Genomic DNA, 17084 nt, shown 5'->3' on the forward strand with positions numbered 1-17084 from the left:
CTTCAAACTAAAACTCAGAGCCTTGCTATCTCCACACAGTCTGTAATCCACACCTAATCTGTTTCTGCCCCTTTTCAGTCCCTTTACTTCCTTATATGTCAACCTCACCGCAGGCTCTTTTGAACAGAGACTTCATTTATTCTGCCACCTCTTGATACTTACTACTTAGGAATGTTAAGTGCTCAGTAAATGCTTAGTCATGGTTTCACGAAAATTAGTTGTTGGTAAACTCTTGAAACAGGAATAGTAACGTTAGGAACTCTTACTGTGACATTAGGGAAGGCTCTTTGTTCTCTGAACACTGGTAAAACTGGGACTTAATGACTTCCAGGGCTCTTTCTAGTGTCAACATTTTGCACTGTTAATGTACTCCTATGGACTACACCAGTAATTTTCACTTGTTTAGTACAGCTAAGTAAATGGCTACTTCTAACCTAATTCTAAGGAGGACATAATTCCTCTGAAGGTTTTACAAAATACGGGAGCGCATACAGACAATACCATCTTAAATTGCTTTTACCATGACTTCAAGGATATCTAGCTGTTTTAGTCCCAAGGCCTAACTTGTGAGATATGCAGAGTGTTCCCTTTTCATGGGTGAAGAAAATGAGACTCTAAACATTTAGTTTTCTTCCTTAGGTCATTCTGCTACTACTATATTCCCACTGCTTGGGATGTGGTATATAGCATAGAACATATGGTAGCGTGTAGAGGAAGCGCCTGCCATTTTTGCTGGATTCCTACCAATCAGTACTGCAGCTGCTTATCAATACAGCACTGCAGCTTCCAGGGCTGCAGTGTTGATAATAGTGATATAGTGATGGTGATGATAATAATGAATGCTTATTATATTTATTAAACTGGTTTTTGGTGGGTGGTGAGAATTGAGCACATCATATCCCCAGGACCTCATGCATGCTAGAGAAATGCTTTCTCACTGAGCTATATATCCCCAGCACCAGTCTGCTGGGGATAGGGCACACTTAAAGTGCTCTACAGCGATGAATTAATTTTTACTTTGCAGCTACCTTTGATGTAAAGATAATCATTATGGCAATGCTTTTCTACATAGAGGAATTAAGACAGAGAGCTTAAGCAGGTTCCTTGAGGCCTCAGGGTTTATAATTAGTCTGGTTGAACACTGGTATTTTTATTTCAGAGGTGATGCTCATAACTGATTATAGGTTAATCATTCCCCTAATTGGGAAAACCCAAATCCAAAATGCTCTAAGAGCTGAACTTTTGAGTGCTAAGCAGACATTATAAATGGCAATTCAATGCCTGATGTGATGTGATAGGTCTCAGTCAAAATATAAGCATACTAAATATAGCATATGAAATCACCTGCAGACTCATGTGTGTAAGAAGAATATGAGAACCAAATGAATTCTGAGTTTAGAATTAGGTCTCATTCCTAATATATCACCTTATGTATATGCAAATATTCTAAAATCTGAAACACTTCAAAATCTGAAATGTTTCTGGTCCCAAAAATTTTGGATGGGGGATACTCAAACTTTATTATGTATATTCTTAGTGTAAGAAATGTTGAGGACAGAACAGTAACTCCATACTTTCATCTTCTGACTCTTTTTATTCTATTACATATAATATAAAATGATATAATCTTTAATTGTTCAATTCTGGTTTATATTGAATATTAGTCCAAGTAAGAATGCTGATAGCTGTAATAGGTTTGATATGTCATTATACTTTAAAGCATTTATACTTTTTAGCAGACTAAAGCAGGAAAATAAAAGGTAATGTGATTATAGTCATGGCCATCATACTTTAACATGTATAAACATCAACAGTGAGGAAACAGTTAAAATGTAGATTCTAGGGACTCAACTTCCAAAGACCTGATTTTGCAGGTTTCACAAAGGCTTCTAGAATCTCCATTTTAAATGAACACTTGGCCTCCCTTCATTTTGATTCTAAGAGGTGAGAAACATCTAAGATTTCAGAATGAGAGAAAGTTCCGGAAAAGAATTCAGAAGCACAGGTCACCAGTGTATGTTATAAAACTTTTGCTCACATACTTCAGAGCATTCCATCCATGTCTATAAGAATTTCCTGTAATGAAGTGATTTCATATCACTTTAATCTTTATGTGTAGTTTTGCAGATTAGCCTTAAATATTTCAGTCTGACTGAGAGGTTTCCGTCCAGAACAGAATTATTTTTGCAGTTGAAAACCCATCTCCTGACCTTTTATACTGGTTACAATGGTGATTTATCTTAGCCTCAGGATAGGGATCTTCCAAGCAGACTAGCAGGTGGTAAATCTGCTCTGCAAAACTGCCTGACTTTTCACTGCAGGGGAGAATATTCCCTGCTGCCTCTGGCCTGCTTCCCATGTTCTTTCCCTTATTGATTTCCAAACTATTTAAGATTTTGTCCCTCAAATCCAAACCAACTGTCATCTCTCCAGTGCTCAGATCCTCTTCCTCTGATCCTCTTCCTCTATGTGGATCCTAGAGCCTGTATGACATACTTTGTTAAGATCTTAAAACAGTGTATTAGTGTTTCGTAGCCTTACCCTTAGATAAACATTTCAAGAGTCCCCTGTACTTTTATGGAGTGCTATTTTCAAAATCAGTATGAAGTTGAGATCCTGGTTTCATCTTTTACACCTTTATAGATGATTTAGACATTTAATAGAGAGATACCATCTAAGTTTTCATCCTAAACACCTTTTGAGTTTCTTTTAAAATTTGTGGCAAAAATCATGTATATACCCTGGAGTCATGTGCAACAGTTCACCTCTCCTTACCAATGTCTTGGACCTCTTGGTTGCTCTGTCTTGCTCTCATCTGTAGCTGGAACTTATGCTGGGAAGAGCAGAGGTTCAACAGGTACTGGCACACCTTACTGCTGTCTGTCTGGAAGGCATGCTTTATTCCATCTGATGTATTTTGTAATGTGATTTTCTTTTTCTACAATATTAATCAGAGGCATTTGTAATTAGAATGCTTTCCTATGGCTTTTTATATGACCAAATAGTGTAACTTATCTAGCCTATTAGGCATGGGTGCTTTTTTAACTTCTACCAAATAAAACTATTGGAACTATAATCATAAACAAACTTAGTAAATAAATTATTATTATCACTTTTGGAAATTGTAGCTTAAATTATACCTGCACACCATTTATCAGCAAGGGTAACAACATTAATTATCCAGGGTTTCATGAAAATATATAATATACTTTAAGCATATTTATCTCAAATAGAAATAAGTTTTTAAAAATATTATTTCTATTTTGAGTTGATGGAAATGCTTACAAATGTTAAAACTGTTTAAAAAAAAAAGACAAGAACTGTGTATTCTACTCCCTTAGGAAAGGAGGGTGAAATTAAACGGAATTAAAAAAATTAATATGCAATGGTAAGAGCTGTGATTCAGTTAAGTAGAATCTGGGTGGTGGGGAGGCTAGGACAGTAGATGTGGGAAAACGTGGGTAACTGGGCATGGTGGCACACACCTGTGTTCCACGTACATGGGAGGCTGAGCAAGAGGATCACCTGAGTACCTAAGAATTCATGACCAGCCTGGACAAGGTACCTATCCTACATCTTACAGAGAGAGAGAGAGAGAGAGAGAGAGAGAGAGAGAGAGAGAGAGAACCAAAGAACAAAAGAAAGAAAATATCTGAATGGAGTGGTACCAGAAGACATAACTTGAGACACAAAATGCTTTGATAGTCAAAGACAGCTATTTTTTTTTTTTTTTTTACCAAATTCAAGGAAAGTAGGAAAATAAAAAATCAATTTTCCTTGGCTGATGTTTCTTGAAAGATGATGTGTCTTAAGTAAAGAGGGCTTCCCAGAATCTGTGACCCATGTTGAGGCCTGCAGGTGATTCTTATACCTTAGAATACAAGCATTCAACAGCCCAGGGATTGAAGGCAAATAATAGGCATTCACTTTAATGAAGTTAGAATCAACTCTACTTCTTACCTTCTGTGCAAATTAGTCTTTCTCGTTTATTTCTCTTATCTTTATTTCAAATGTAGAAAGAGGCATAGAAAAGTAAAATTAAATAAGATCCCTCAAAATAAATAAGAGACTATTACCCAAATTTCCCATATTCATAAATTATGGCCTTGTTTATTTATAAACTTTTAAGTAGACTTTTCTTACTTAAATAAATCCACATTAAAAAACCTTGTTACAATTTTAAATAGAAACCAGCACCAATGCCATAAATAGAATACAATTATAGAAATAAATTATAATGAATGCAATAAAATAACACTATTAAATTCTAGGTAGATATTGCTATCAAGGAAATCTCTAAGACCAAACCTGATTTCTCTTTGTTAAAAGTGGAAATCAGCAAGCTTTAGAGAGGTGTTAAAAATACAATAATATCAAATTAGTGTTTTGATTACTAGTAGTACAATTAGTTGGGTAACTTCCTTTTTCTAATAATTGTACCACTTAACTACTGTCAAGTAGTTCCCAAAGACATTGAAATCCATAGTTACGAATATCCCAGTGACTGAAACATTAACATAAAAGATAGACTCTCCTCAATTAGTCAAAAAAAGTATGTGATACCTAACACTACAGACCTTTAAAAAAAAGCCCTATACCTACCACTATAGAAGCTTCTTAAAGTATATACATATACATTATAAAAAATTAAAAAGCGTTACCTCATAACAAGGGTACATTGCTCCTACTAGACCCATAGGCTAGCAAAGTAAAAGCCTAATGCCAGGGATGAATGTCCTCTTTTGACTGTTGACCAGGGGTCTCACAGACCGTCAAACAATATTGGCCATTGCCCCTACTCTTGGTTACCTACCAGAACTTGATGGTAAGACCCTACTGCTGAAGATACTACATATATGGGTTGTAGAACTAATAAGGAGAAATCAAACTGGGGCTGACTTCAAAGCTTCATCTCTACTGGCTACCTTATACAGTGTTGGAAGGTCCTAGGCATGCTACTGGAAGAAAAAAAAATTAATCATTAACCTTACCCAACTGTGAATACTGCATGCTTCAACAACAACTGGCCTGGTAAGATATGACCTCTTGTATAATAGCGGGACGAATATTGTGGGTGTAATCAATCACTTTCTAATTGGATTTAAGGGCTGCTTCATAAGATGGAGCCCCTGTCTGATGCTGATATCAGGCCTTGGAACATGTGGCTAGGGGAGAGGTTAGTACTATTATTATGCTCCTAATGATTTATTGTTATATTAATGGTGTAATGCATTTCTTAACTCTCAGCAGAAAAGCTTCCTTATGCAGCAGATGGTGATTAACCCCAAAACTCACAACTGGCCAAGGTTTAGAGAATAAGGGACTACAGAGTGATCATCCCTGAATTGGAAACCTATATCAAATTTCTGTCCCCAAGGATTTAGGGATCAAAGAAAAGGTAACGAAAGATTGTAAGAGCCTAAAGTAGTCAATGACCACAGGAAACAGTTTTTCAGATAGCTGGGCAGTTATACCTATGAACTCACAGCAATGGAGATAGCATGTGCAAGTACCATGTAGCTCAAGTCAGACAAAATCTCAGCATAGACATGGGTAAGTGAGTAAGAAACCCCAATCCTACCTGAGGAAGTATTGGAAACCAATGGATACTTGGAAGGGGAGAGTCAGTCTCCTTTAAGGGTGTGACTCTTGGTAGGTAGGTAAACCAGGCTCCAGTGGAAGAACCCACCCCAAAAGACATTTTGGGGGCACAAATTTGATTTTATGGGCCTTTATATAGAGAGTACATGAAATTGGGTGGAGGATGATATGGAGGTTGCAGATAGGGGAGGGAATCTAAATATCATCAAGATATACTTTATAAAATTCACAAAAATTCAATATAAAAGGAAAAAAAACCCACAAGGCAATGAGGAGAGACATGGCACAAAAACCCACCAAAGGTGGCTGTAGGTCCAGAATAATTATGAAAAGAGATATTATAGATTATTTAATAAAAAAAGAATGTACTGGTTTGAGACAAATTAAAAGAATGATTGACTCTGTGGCTGACCGACCAAAGGAACAAGAACTGCACCTGAGAAACTCATGTGAGAGATGAGATGGGCAGACGGTGGCTTCCATCTCTATGAAGTTAGTTGGGGAAAAAGGGAGAATTAAAAGGAGGTTTGTGTTAAGAAACAAAGGAGGTTGTGTTCAGGGACAGGAGGATGTAGTCTCCTTTGCTGCTGCAGATCTTCAAACACGAAGGTATCATGGCTGTCTGGAGGGCAAATGCCTTTTTTAAAACCACTCAAAATTAGATTTGTATTTAGCTTATCTAATCTAAGGTTTCTTTCAAATATTTGTTCTACTTAAATTCCCAATGGAAGAAATTAAAATAAACCCAGATAATTTCCAAGTTTTAGCACTTCGGGGAAGATGAGGATAGTCTGGGCTTTCCTGAAAGAGTGAATTATTATCTGGTAATTCAGTGGCACCTCTGTATTTTGCAGGGAACACTCACTGATCACTAGGTCTAGAGCTGACTGCAAAGGTCTCTGGGTTGAACCTTACTCAGGATCCAGCGTTAATAACTTTGTATCCTTCTAGTATTATTCTGGTGAGAGTGTACGCCAGCTTAGATATGAACTGAAGATGTCAGTAACCCTAGAATGCCATTAGGAAAATAAATATCTTGAAAATAGTTTTGTTCATCTCTGAATTTTCCAGATTAAATTTCAATGGTCCCATACTCTACATCAAAAATTGGAATATGCTTTTAGAGTTAGCTATCTTCTGTAAACATATTTTTTTTTTTGTCCTAAAAATCACTCTTTTAACTTTATCTCCATAGGGAATAGACACTAAAACCTAGAACTGCAGAAAGTTATGGGACTAACTTTCTGTTAGTTTATTAGAAGTCCATTAAGTGACTGGACCTCTGAGAGTCACATGACAAGTGCTATGAAGGCTCTGCTCTTGAACGCAACAAGGTTTACTGGGAATAATATTTATCTATCTTAAAACATTAGGGGAATTTCCCCATGTGAGAAGCTATAACCCTAAAATAAGTTGATTTAACAGAAAATTCAACTTGGTTGTAATTTAACTCAAGTTAATTGAGCAAATAACCACTTAGGAATGTATCCTATACTTTGAAAAATTACCTCTTGAGGAAATCAGAAACAAAAATCTCATAAGGCCTCCTATAACTAAGAGGGAATAAAGGGTTTATTAAATAGTATTAAAGTTTACTAATGAAAATCAGTTAATATGTTACATTGGAAATTGATTACATTCATTCAAAAATATAGTGAAAAGAGGTTAAAATGGACATACAGAAAAAGAAATCTTTTTTGTTTCCCTCCATGGAAAGCGAAGGACCAAGGTACGAACTCCATTGTGAACTTCAAACACAAGGACACCTTTAGAACAGACTCCAAGCAGAATTCCCGTTTGTGACTTTTTCTCAGGGTGTACCCGGTGAAAATGAACTCCATATTCTGTCAGTCTCTGGCAGACCTGTTGAAACAATACCAGGTCATAGCAGTGCACTTGGACAAACAGTAGCAGACAGGGTATTTGTTGGACTTCTTTAATGTATTCAAAGTGGGAAGAGCAATCTTTTCAACAAATGTGGCTGAATAGTTTGGATCAATATTTCAAAAAATTATGTTCAACACTCACTTTATGTGATACATGAAAATGAGCCCAAAATGTATTACAGGCCTAAATACAGGAACTATATTCATAACACTCAAAAATATTTGCAAGGTTAGGTTGGGCAAAGATTTCTTAGATGGGATATGAAAAGAATTAGCAAGTTTAAAGTTTTCTAAGTTCCATCCCTAGTACTACAAAGAAATAACAACAGTACTATCAATGATAAGATATAAAGGCAAACACAGCCTGAGAAATAAATATAAGACATATTATCTGACAAATGAAGTTATCCAGAATATATAAAGAACATGTAAATAGACACATAATCAAACGGAAATAAAATAGAAAAAGATTTAAGTATACACATCAAAGAAGATATATGAATGACATATACTATGAAAAAAAGGTCAGTAGAATAGTAATTAGGGAAATACAAATTGAATTTATAATGCTGGGGCTGGAGAGATGGCTCAATGGTTAAAGAGTGCCTACTGCTCCAGTAGAGGACCTGAGATTGGTTCCCAGCACCCATGTCAGGTGGCTTACAACCACCTGTAATTCTAGCTCCAGGGGGATCTGACACCTCTGGCCTCTGCAGGTACCTCTAATAAAAAAAAATCTTTTAAAAATTATAATACTGTTATCATTATTCATATATCTTCAAGGTTAAAGTGAAAAAAACTGAAAATACCAAGTGCTGTTGATGAGATGGAACAAAAACTCTCCTACATTTTTAGAAGGTGAGCTGAAAACTTCTACTGCCTGTAAAGCTGTACAGTCTGTCTTCCTTCTTAATAAAAATATACTGTTATTTAGTTCCTACAAGTATCAAAAATGTAGTAAATAAGGAAAACACAAGGTAATAGGTTACATCTTTAAATGTGGACTCAAACAAAACAAGCCACTTTGGCTTTCTTACATGAATCCTAGTTTAAAGACTTACGAATCTGTGGATGAGGCCCCTTCATAGATATATGAAACTTGGGCTGGGAAACATGGCTCCTTGCACTAATGATCAAGAAATACAAGGTCTATTCTCCCATTCTATGGTACTGGAATGGAAGAAGGTTCTCAAAGTTTCTTTTCAATAGAAAAGTTTCTTTATTAAAATATTTATTATTTTTATTTTATGTGTACAAGTGCATTGCCTGCATGTAAGTGAGTGCACCTGTGTTGTGCAATGTGTGGAGATCAGAAGAGGGCTTCCCCTGGAACTGGAGTTAAGGACGATTCATAGCCACCATGTGAGTACTGGGAATCGAACCCAGATCCTCTACAAGAGCAGTCAGTGCTCTTTACCACTGCGCCATCTCTCCAGCCCCAATAGAAAAGTTTCTTATATTTGCTATTGCATTGGATCTTAGAGTTCTGTCCTTTCTATCATAAATGCATTTCATCTGTCCATAATCTAACAGGCAGAACACAACCTAAGCTAATTTTTCTGACTTTCTGCATCTGTATGAATTAATTAGCACTCAGTGGAAATTCAGTGCTGGAGAGATAGTTCAGTGGTTAAGAGTACTGGCTGCTTACAGGTGGGCATGTTGGCACACACCTTTACTTCCAGCACTCAGGAGGCAGAGGTAGGCAGATCTTTGTGAGTTCAAGGCCAGCCTTGTCTACATAGCAAGTTCCAGGTCAAGCTGGGATTATAGTGTCTCAGAAAGACCAAAAAAATAAAAAAAGAATACTGGCTGTTCTTTCAGAGGACCCAGGTTCGATTCCCAGCACCTACATGGCAGCTAACAACCATCCATAACTTCAGTTCCACAGGATCCAGCTCTCTCTTCTGACCTTCCCAGGCATTACAAAACATGAGTGTACTTATATATATGTAAGCAATACACTCATACACATAAAAATTAATAAAATATTAAAAAATATTACTGAATCTTAACATTTTGGAAAACAAAACAGTTCTAGAATGAGAATGAACTTGCCTCATACCTACTCAGTCACCAAGTTCAACTGTTTCTTCTTTATAATGCAGACTCATTTTGAGATAAGGAATAGTGTGAAAAATACAGAATTCATAGCCAGTTAGATATGAGTTGAAGTAATAATTTTGTCCCCCATAGTAGCTATTGACCTTGGGAATATTACATGTCTTCTTTGAACCTCAGTTCTCTCTCTGCTGCAGTTTTAGTCAGGAACCGAGCAGCAAGATGTTGCAAAGTATCAGATATTGGCCCTGAGCTTTTCAGATGTGTCTCCTCCCTCTTGCTCATTTTGAACAAGTGGCATTGCTTATCTCTGGTTGTCTTGTATGCTTACCTTTAAAAACTCTAACTCTGTCGCTTTTTCAGAAGCTCCCACATAGGTGTTATGCAATTTGGGCAACTCTTCTTTAATGTAGGATAAATCAAGCTTCTCCATCACTCTGGCAGGCAAATAATGCTCCAGGCGAAAGTAAGACACACCATGAACCTAGAAAGAGAATGAATGTTTCTGTAACCATTCTATTGCCTTTTACGGGTGTGAAGCTTCTTCCTCCCATCTTAAGGTTCTTGCTTCTGTCAAGAAATGAAATACATTTACTTCCCTTTTTCTTTTCTTCAGTATAAGGTAGAATGGCTGAACTGACTGCTGTGCTTCAGGAGAGGACATTTGAGGGCCTGTGTCTAATGTAGTGAGGGATGCTGCTAAAGTGGCATTCTCCTGTCCCCTGCTTCCTCTCATATTTCTTTCATTAGGAACATGAAGCTTTGAATACAGAGTTCACATAGTTCAGCCAGGTTGCCAGCCCATCACTGTGTGGGTCTGTGTGGAAAGTAGAGTCCTCTAGACCATGCTTGACTAATACCTCCTTCACTCTCTTTAGTCAGAACATGGGAGAAGGAAGGCTTGGTGCTAGATACCCCTAAACTCCAAAGCAGGATAACTTTAAATAGAAAAATAAATCTCATACTGCATGATTGTATAGAGTCAGGGGACTGGAGGAGCCTAGGCATTTTGAGGGTCCAAAGGAGCTTCAAATATATTAAGATTGCTTTTGAACCAATATTTCAACTAGGATTTCTCCTTAATTATGTTAAGGATAAGTTTAACAATACAAAAGGGCTGAGGTTTAAGCTCAGTGGGAAAATGCTTGTGGGCCATGCCCAAGGTTTTGGTTTTGATCCCTAGCAATGAAACAAAACAAAACACAGACATATAAAACAAACAAACAAATCCACATATATAAAATTGATGGTGGAAAAAGAAAATACAATCCTACTTCTGGCTGGTAATCTCCATACTCGGCCTGGAGAGCCAAGGATGCAAGCAGTAAGGCCGTCTCGTCATCACAGTGTGTCCTCTCCTCCAGAATGTCTTTTCGCAGCTGAAGGTAATACTGATGACAAGTTAGGTTGTGCCTGGGAAAAATAAATGTACACAAAGCCTTGGCTTTTGATCTTGACTCGGGGTGATTTTGATTCTAGGCATAAATATTTACAAAATGATTTACCAGTAAGTTTGCTATTAAGTTTTCAAAGGCACAAAAATCAAGAAACAGTGAGGGTAATGCTGACATTGCCCTTATTCATGGGAGAATACATAGCATGAGCTTCATGGAAGCCCAAAACTATGAGCCGTACCAGACCCTATACATTATTTTCCTATGTGTGGAAGTACAGGATGAAGTTTAACTTACTATTTAGGCACAGTAAGAGATTAATTACAACAACTTACCAAAGAACTTCTAAATCTCAGCATATGTCTTTTTAAACTTCCTTATTAAGTTACTTTCAACTGTTCACTTAAAAGGAGAGAAATACAGCTTCTTTTGCCTGTTGGAACTTCTTGTGTGCTCTGGAACCATTAGTAAGTAGGAGCTACCTGAATACAAGACCTGCAGTGCCGTAACAGCTGACCTGACCAGGTACTGGCTGCTAAGCAACTAACAGGCAGTAGGTGTACATACATAGACTTTCAGGGTAAAGGATGACACATGCCCTAGACAGAATGATGTAGGTCAGCACAACACTTCATGTAACTATTCAGAACTACATGGAATTTAGAAAGAATGAAAGTTTTTTGTTTCTAGACCTTTCCATAAAATGTTTTCTGATCATGGCTAACCCCTAGTAACTGAAACGATGACCACAAAGGGGTGGTTTAAGAGGAAATGATGCATTTCTTTTATGATGAGGAAGAAATTGTCATGCATCCAAATGAAGCAGTTCAGTACTAGGGTCAAAAGAGCAGGACCAAAAGAGAAATGCCTGTGTACTCACTGTATCAGACTAACATCATCCGTGAAAAATTTAACTCGGAAAAACAAAGTAAAATCAACAGTGGCTTTGCCCTTTTTCTTTGGTTCTTCTTTCCATCCCTCTGGGGCCACTTTGTTTAATTTTAAGTCAGGATCAACAAAGAAATACTCATTTTCTGAAAGAGAAGGAGAAAAACATTCAGATGACATAAAAGCTTCCCTTTGATGCCTTCACTTTTCTGTTTAATGTAGTAATAAAAAGAATAAAATAAAGCTGTCAGAAGTGTGGCAGGGCTCCGTGGCACTGCGTATGGTGGAGTCAGTATGGATCAGTCTTTTAAAAAACTGGGGCTCCAAGACTGACAGATCTGGATTCGACTCCAGCTCACATCATTCACTACCTGTGTGACACTGAATAAATTACTTTGCCACTCTTGATGTTGATTTTCCTGTCTGTAAGATCAAGGTAATGACAATTATTGCTTGATAGGGTTGTTGGAAGAAGCACATGACATAAAGGATAGAAAACACCTTGGAAAACAAGTATTAAATGGTTGAGAGAGCTGCAATATTGAATACTAAGTCATTGAGTACAATGATTTATTAAAGAAAGAAGGTCAGTTCTGAAGAGTTCTTTATTGCACAACTCCAGCTGATACAAGGAAGCATCTACAGAAACTGTTCTGAGACCATAAGGTGGTGAGCTCCATGGATGGAATGTCTAAAAACATGGGAAATAATGATTTCTTTATGTCTTTTCTTTTTGAAAAAGTATCTCACTATGTGTAGTTGAGGTTTGTCTTGAACTTATCCTCTTCTCTTAGCCTTGCCAGTGTTGAGATTATAGGTGTGTAGCATACCTAGTTGAACTGAGTACTTGTTAAGACATCATGCAATACCATTCAAAAGACACTGTATGATTTTAAGATAGTAGGCTATGGAAGTTGTGAAAATTTAGAAACAGAGTCCTCTATATATTAAATTGCATATTAAGAGACTAATTTCTCTCTATATATGTATGTATGTGTGTGTGACATATATATATATATGTCTTTTCATAGCCAAAGGCAATAATGATGACAGGTTAGATTATGTCTAAAAAAATACATCCATGCATGCTATATATATATCCTTAAAATGTCATAACTAAAATATTTTTTATGTTTATCCAGTGACACAGACCTGTAGTACCAGCTGCTGGAGAAGCTAAAGCAGGATGATCATGTGAGAGCAGGAGCCTGAGACTAGATAGTAAGATCCTATCTCAAAAGGTTAAAATCTAAACCCAACCAAAAGGCTATTTTTTTTATATACATAGATCCATTAATCTTTGTGACAACTCTATGAAGCAGCTATCATCATTCTCATCTTACAGATGAGTAAAGGCAATTTAAATAAACTGTCCAGAACAACGGTAGTAATAAGGATTAAAAAAATCTGAACCTACAATAAATCATTAACATAGTAGTAACAAGAACAATCATTATTTTCTGACCCAAAAGGCTATTTTTTTGCAGTGATAGTCAAAGAAAACTCACTAGATACAGAAGTTGCCCACTCATTAACACAAAGAGTGAAACTGACTTACGTTCCTAATTTTCTTCTGTTTCTCACTGTTGACCTGTTCATTCACTTACACTTTCCCCAAATGAAGCCCAGCATAATAGTTACAAGAAATCAGCTGCTTCCAGGTTTCCATTCCGAACTCTAAATTAAAAAATTTGGGTACCTTTGAGGGTAGCTAAACCAAACAAATGGTGCTCCACTAAGCCAATATGGGCCACGACCATATCAAAGACATCTTTGCATACAGTCCTGGTGTCACAGGTCAGCTCCAGCCTCTGCCCACTCAGAAGCATTATGGTTACTTTTCTCCGGCTATCCTCATTCTTTCCCTTCTTGGTCTACAATTGAAAAAAACATTTATCGAATTTATTGAAAGAAGCATTATAAGTATTTAAACTTGTCATTCAAATAAAAAATACTGAGATTATTTTTCAAGGTGAACACAAATTGATTTTACTACTTACAAGAATAGAACGTGGCAAATCCAAAGATATAAATGGTTCAATGGTCATTTTCACAAACTCGGGGCCAAAGAAATTCTGCAAGTTATAAGTAAAATCAATAATTTTTACTACTTATCCTAGGTATTTTCTTAAAAGAAAAACAGTATAATAATAAATTACATATAAAGCTACCACATTAAAATGAGGTTATACAAAACAAAAGCAGAAACTTTCAATGAAGTACAATGTGCTTTGCATAGGCTCTCTCTTCCTTTTTTTTTTTTTTTCTAGTTGAAGTCAACAGAAACAGTTGTGGAACTGTTATTTTCCAAAACAGCAAATGACTTATTTGGGGTGTGAGGAGACTGGTATGCAAGGGTTACAGCATGGTACTGAAATCTCTACTTCAGACCAGTATTTCTAAATTCCTTCCTGGACTTATAGAAGGAACTGACACTGCCAATTTAGTTCCTGACTTGTGGTTTTAGGGTTTATTTTTAGGGCTAGCAGCCTGTGCCCACTGATTTGCCTATGCAGTGCGTTTTCACATTGATGGGTTTATTACTATTTAATATGAATTAAGAATTATCAACCCACTGGAAACACCTCAGAATGAAATACTGAAGCAGACACAGACACAAACACAGATACAGACAGACAGACAGACAGACACACACACAGACAGACAGAAAGAGACAGAGACAGAGACAGAAAGAATTGATTCTTAGGATCTTTCCAAGCTTAATGTAAATTGTAGAGTATATTTATTTACTGATTTGGTTGTATACTGTTTGTTGATTGGAAGTTAAAGTTCTAAAGTTTTAAAAATTGTTTAATACAGTGTTAGAAAGTTAGTGTGATCTGTGTATCTTTGGTCTAAAGTAACCAATTTCTTCCATACATACAATAAAATAACTTTCCCTCAGTGTACCATCTGAATTTTAGGAGAGCAATTAACTTAGTAAAGAAAAAGTTATGTTAAACTAGTTTCCTTGTAAGGTAAGGACTTAATTTAGCCAGTTATATTTGTTTGCTTGCTATGTACATAATGCTAAGTGCTTTACATGACTATCCCCCAACCCCATTTCTTAAAATTTTTTAAAAATTAAAAAAAATTTTTTAGAAGCATTTCATTACAACTTTAACATACTCAATAACAGTTTCCAGGGCAAAGATACATCTCTTTTAAAAGTGGCCATAAAAAATTTTTAGGTTCGCTGTTGAATCGATACAGTTATACAATATTGAATTCAGTATAAGCCCTGTAAGACATTGTTTCTTATAGAAAGACTCATTGTTTTCATTAATAACACTGAGATGTTGGCACATGCATCTCTCATCTGTATGTATCTGATTATCTGTTGGTGCATGCATCTCTAATCTATATGTATCAGATCATTACTAGTCATAATCGGTTGTACTCAGATCCTTGGCACCTGTGTATGTCTGTAAAGTCATTGGGTAGATTTCAATGGTAATGTTAATCACCTCTACTAATTAACATTATGTAAATTTCCATTATGCTTCCTCCTCAAATATAATTAATTTTTAAAAATTTGTTGATGGTGTGTATGTGTGTGTGTGCATGCATCACACATAAATCCCAAACTATCTTATTCAACTGTACACCCACTTCCCATATGGCACCCTCCCATAGCCTCCCTCACCCTACTAGGGCCCTTATACTCTGTTATCCCTGCTACTGTCCACTGTGATGTCTGCACCACCCCCACTCCCCACTGCTTGTCCATCTGGTGAATCTAATGAGCACTATCTAGAGGTCTTAGTTTTAGGAAGGTCAGCTGTTCCTCATCTAGCAGCAATCGGTTGTCAATATTTCTTTAGATAAGATGGGGTCTGCTGTTCATTTTCCCAGTTCTATGCTGAGTTACTATCTGGGAGTCCCTTGGGCTACCCTGGCCAACAACTCAAAAGAAGGTATCTCCTATCTGGCATTGTTGCTTGTTATGTAGCCTTTAGCTATACATATGGACTCTTAAAAAATTATGTTGGCCCCTTTAATCTTTGGTTATACTTTCCTTTTGGGTGTTTAAGGTCATACAGTTGGCCCAGATATACCAATTTATTTTTACTCTTAAGGCTGTTGGAGGATGTGTTCCTCAGGGGTCACATGGGCTTGGGAGGAGCCCCTGGCTCCTTTTACCAGTTCCACCTATGTGAAGATAAGTCAAAGGTCCTGCTTGACCATGGCTGGCTTTCCTCGGAAGCATGGAAGAAATGATTTCTCTGTGTTAACCCTCTTCTTTGTAGACTGGACACTGGTTCAAGTCCATCTTGTGGGGTCTCCTCAGCCTCCTTGATCAAGAGGACAGGTGACCCACTGTTGCTTCCATCAAAAGGGATGGATATGTAGGAGAGGAAGTGCCAGGCTTAAGCACTGGTTGCACTAAGAGAACACAGCTTCTGCTTTGAGAGTGTGGCCCGCACTTCTGCAAAATAGCCAACCTACAATCTGCCCAGATGAGGGGATCCTGCCCGGATGAGGGGATCAGGAAGTGACACACCAACTTATAGGACACTGGGGGCAGAGGGAGAGGTATATAAGGCTTGCACTTCCCAGCAATATACAACTCTGCAGCACCTCGCCTAGTGCCTGCTCTCACCTGACTCCCAGAGTCTGTGTGTTGATTCCATGCCTCTCACCCACCACCTCGGCCAGAACCCTCCTTCCCTGCAGTCCCTCGTGGGCTGGACCTGCGAGGAAACCTGCAACAACCCACCACAATTACAGGACATTTTGAGAGATGCTCATAGTTTCCTGGAACTAGTTGACCTAGGAGGGCAAGGAGCAAAAACTGTCCTTTATGTCCCTCTGACCAAATTAGTATAGGCCTCAAAGTATGTCTGTTAAACATCCAAGGTTAGTTCCACCAGTCTGGTACTTTTAATTACTCTGTGCCATGTAGATAAATCTTGGGCAAGAAACCAATTGTTTTCAGATAAACCTTGCTTAGCCATATATTTCTTGATCTGGTATGTATAATGTGTCAGTAGGTTGTTGGACTACTATGGTTCCCTCTGGTTTTTAAAACTAGCAAGTATGTCTGTTAAACATCCAAGGTTAGTTCCACCAGTCTGGTACTTTTAATTACTCTGTGCCATGTAGATAAATCTTGGGCAAGAAACCAATTGTTTTCAGATAAACCTTGCTTAGCCATATATTTCTTGATCTGGTATGTATAATGTGTCAGTAGGTTGTTGGACTACTATGGTTCCCTCTGGTTTTTAAAACTAGCTAGGCATTAGGCATTATT

At 37.2% G+C, this 17084-nt stretch overlaps 1 protein-coding gene across 9 annotated transcripts in view; it reads right to left on the bottom strand.

The window, feature by feature from the left end:
• Ptpn13 (protein tyrosine phosphatase non-receptor type 13) overlaps positions 1 to 17084 on the bottom strand; it is a 238888-nt gene that overhangs the window by 77600 nt on the left and 144204 nt on the right. For all 9 annotated transcript variants that reach the window (XM_008851752.3, XM_029555308.1, XM_029555309.1 and 6 more), the window contains 7 exons: positions 13831 to 13905; positions 13530 to 13704; positions 11823 to 11976; positions 10823 to 10961; positions 9880 to 10032; positions 7282 to 7464; positions 2776 to 2938 (listed from right to left, as the gene is read on the bottom strand). In XM_008851752.3, coding sequence (XP_008849974.1) covers positions 2776 to 2938; positions 7282 to 7464; positions 9880 to 10032; positions 10823 to 10961; positions 11823 to 11976; positions 13530 to 13704; positions 13831 to 13905 — 1042 coding nt within the window. The remainder of the gene's footprint in view (positions 1 to 2775; positions 2939 to 7281; positions 7465 to 9879; positions 10033 to 10822; positions 10962 to 11822; positions 11977 to 13529; positions 13705 to 13830; positions 13906 to 17084) is intronic.

Source organism: Nannospalax galili, unplaced genomic scaffold (genome assembly GCF_000622305.1).
Source record: "Nannospalax galili isolate Female #2095 unplaced genomic scaffold, S.galili_v1.0 scaffold405, whole genome shotgun sequence".
Classification (NCBI taxonomy): domain Eukaryota; kingdom Metazoa; phylum Chordata; class Mammalia; order Rodentia; family Spalacidae; genus Nannospalax; species Nannospalax galili.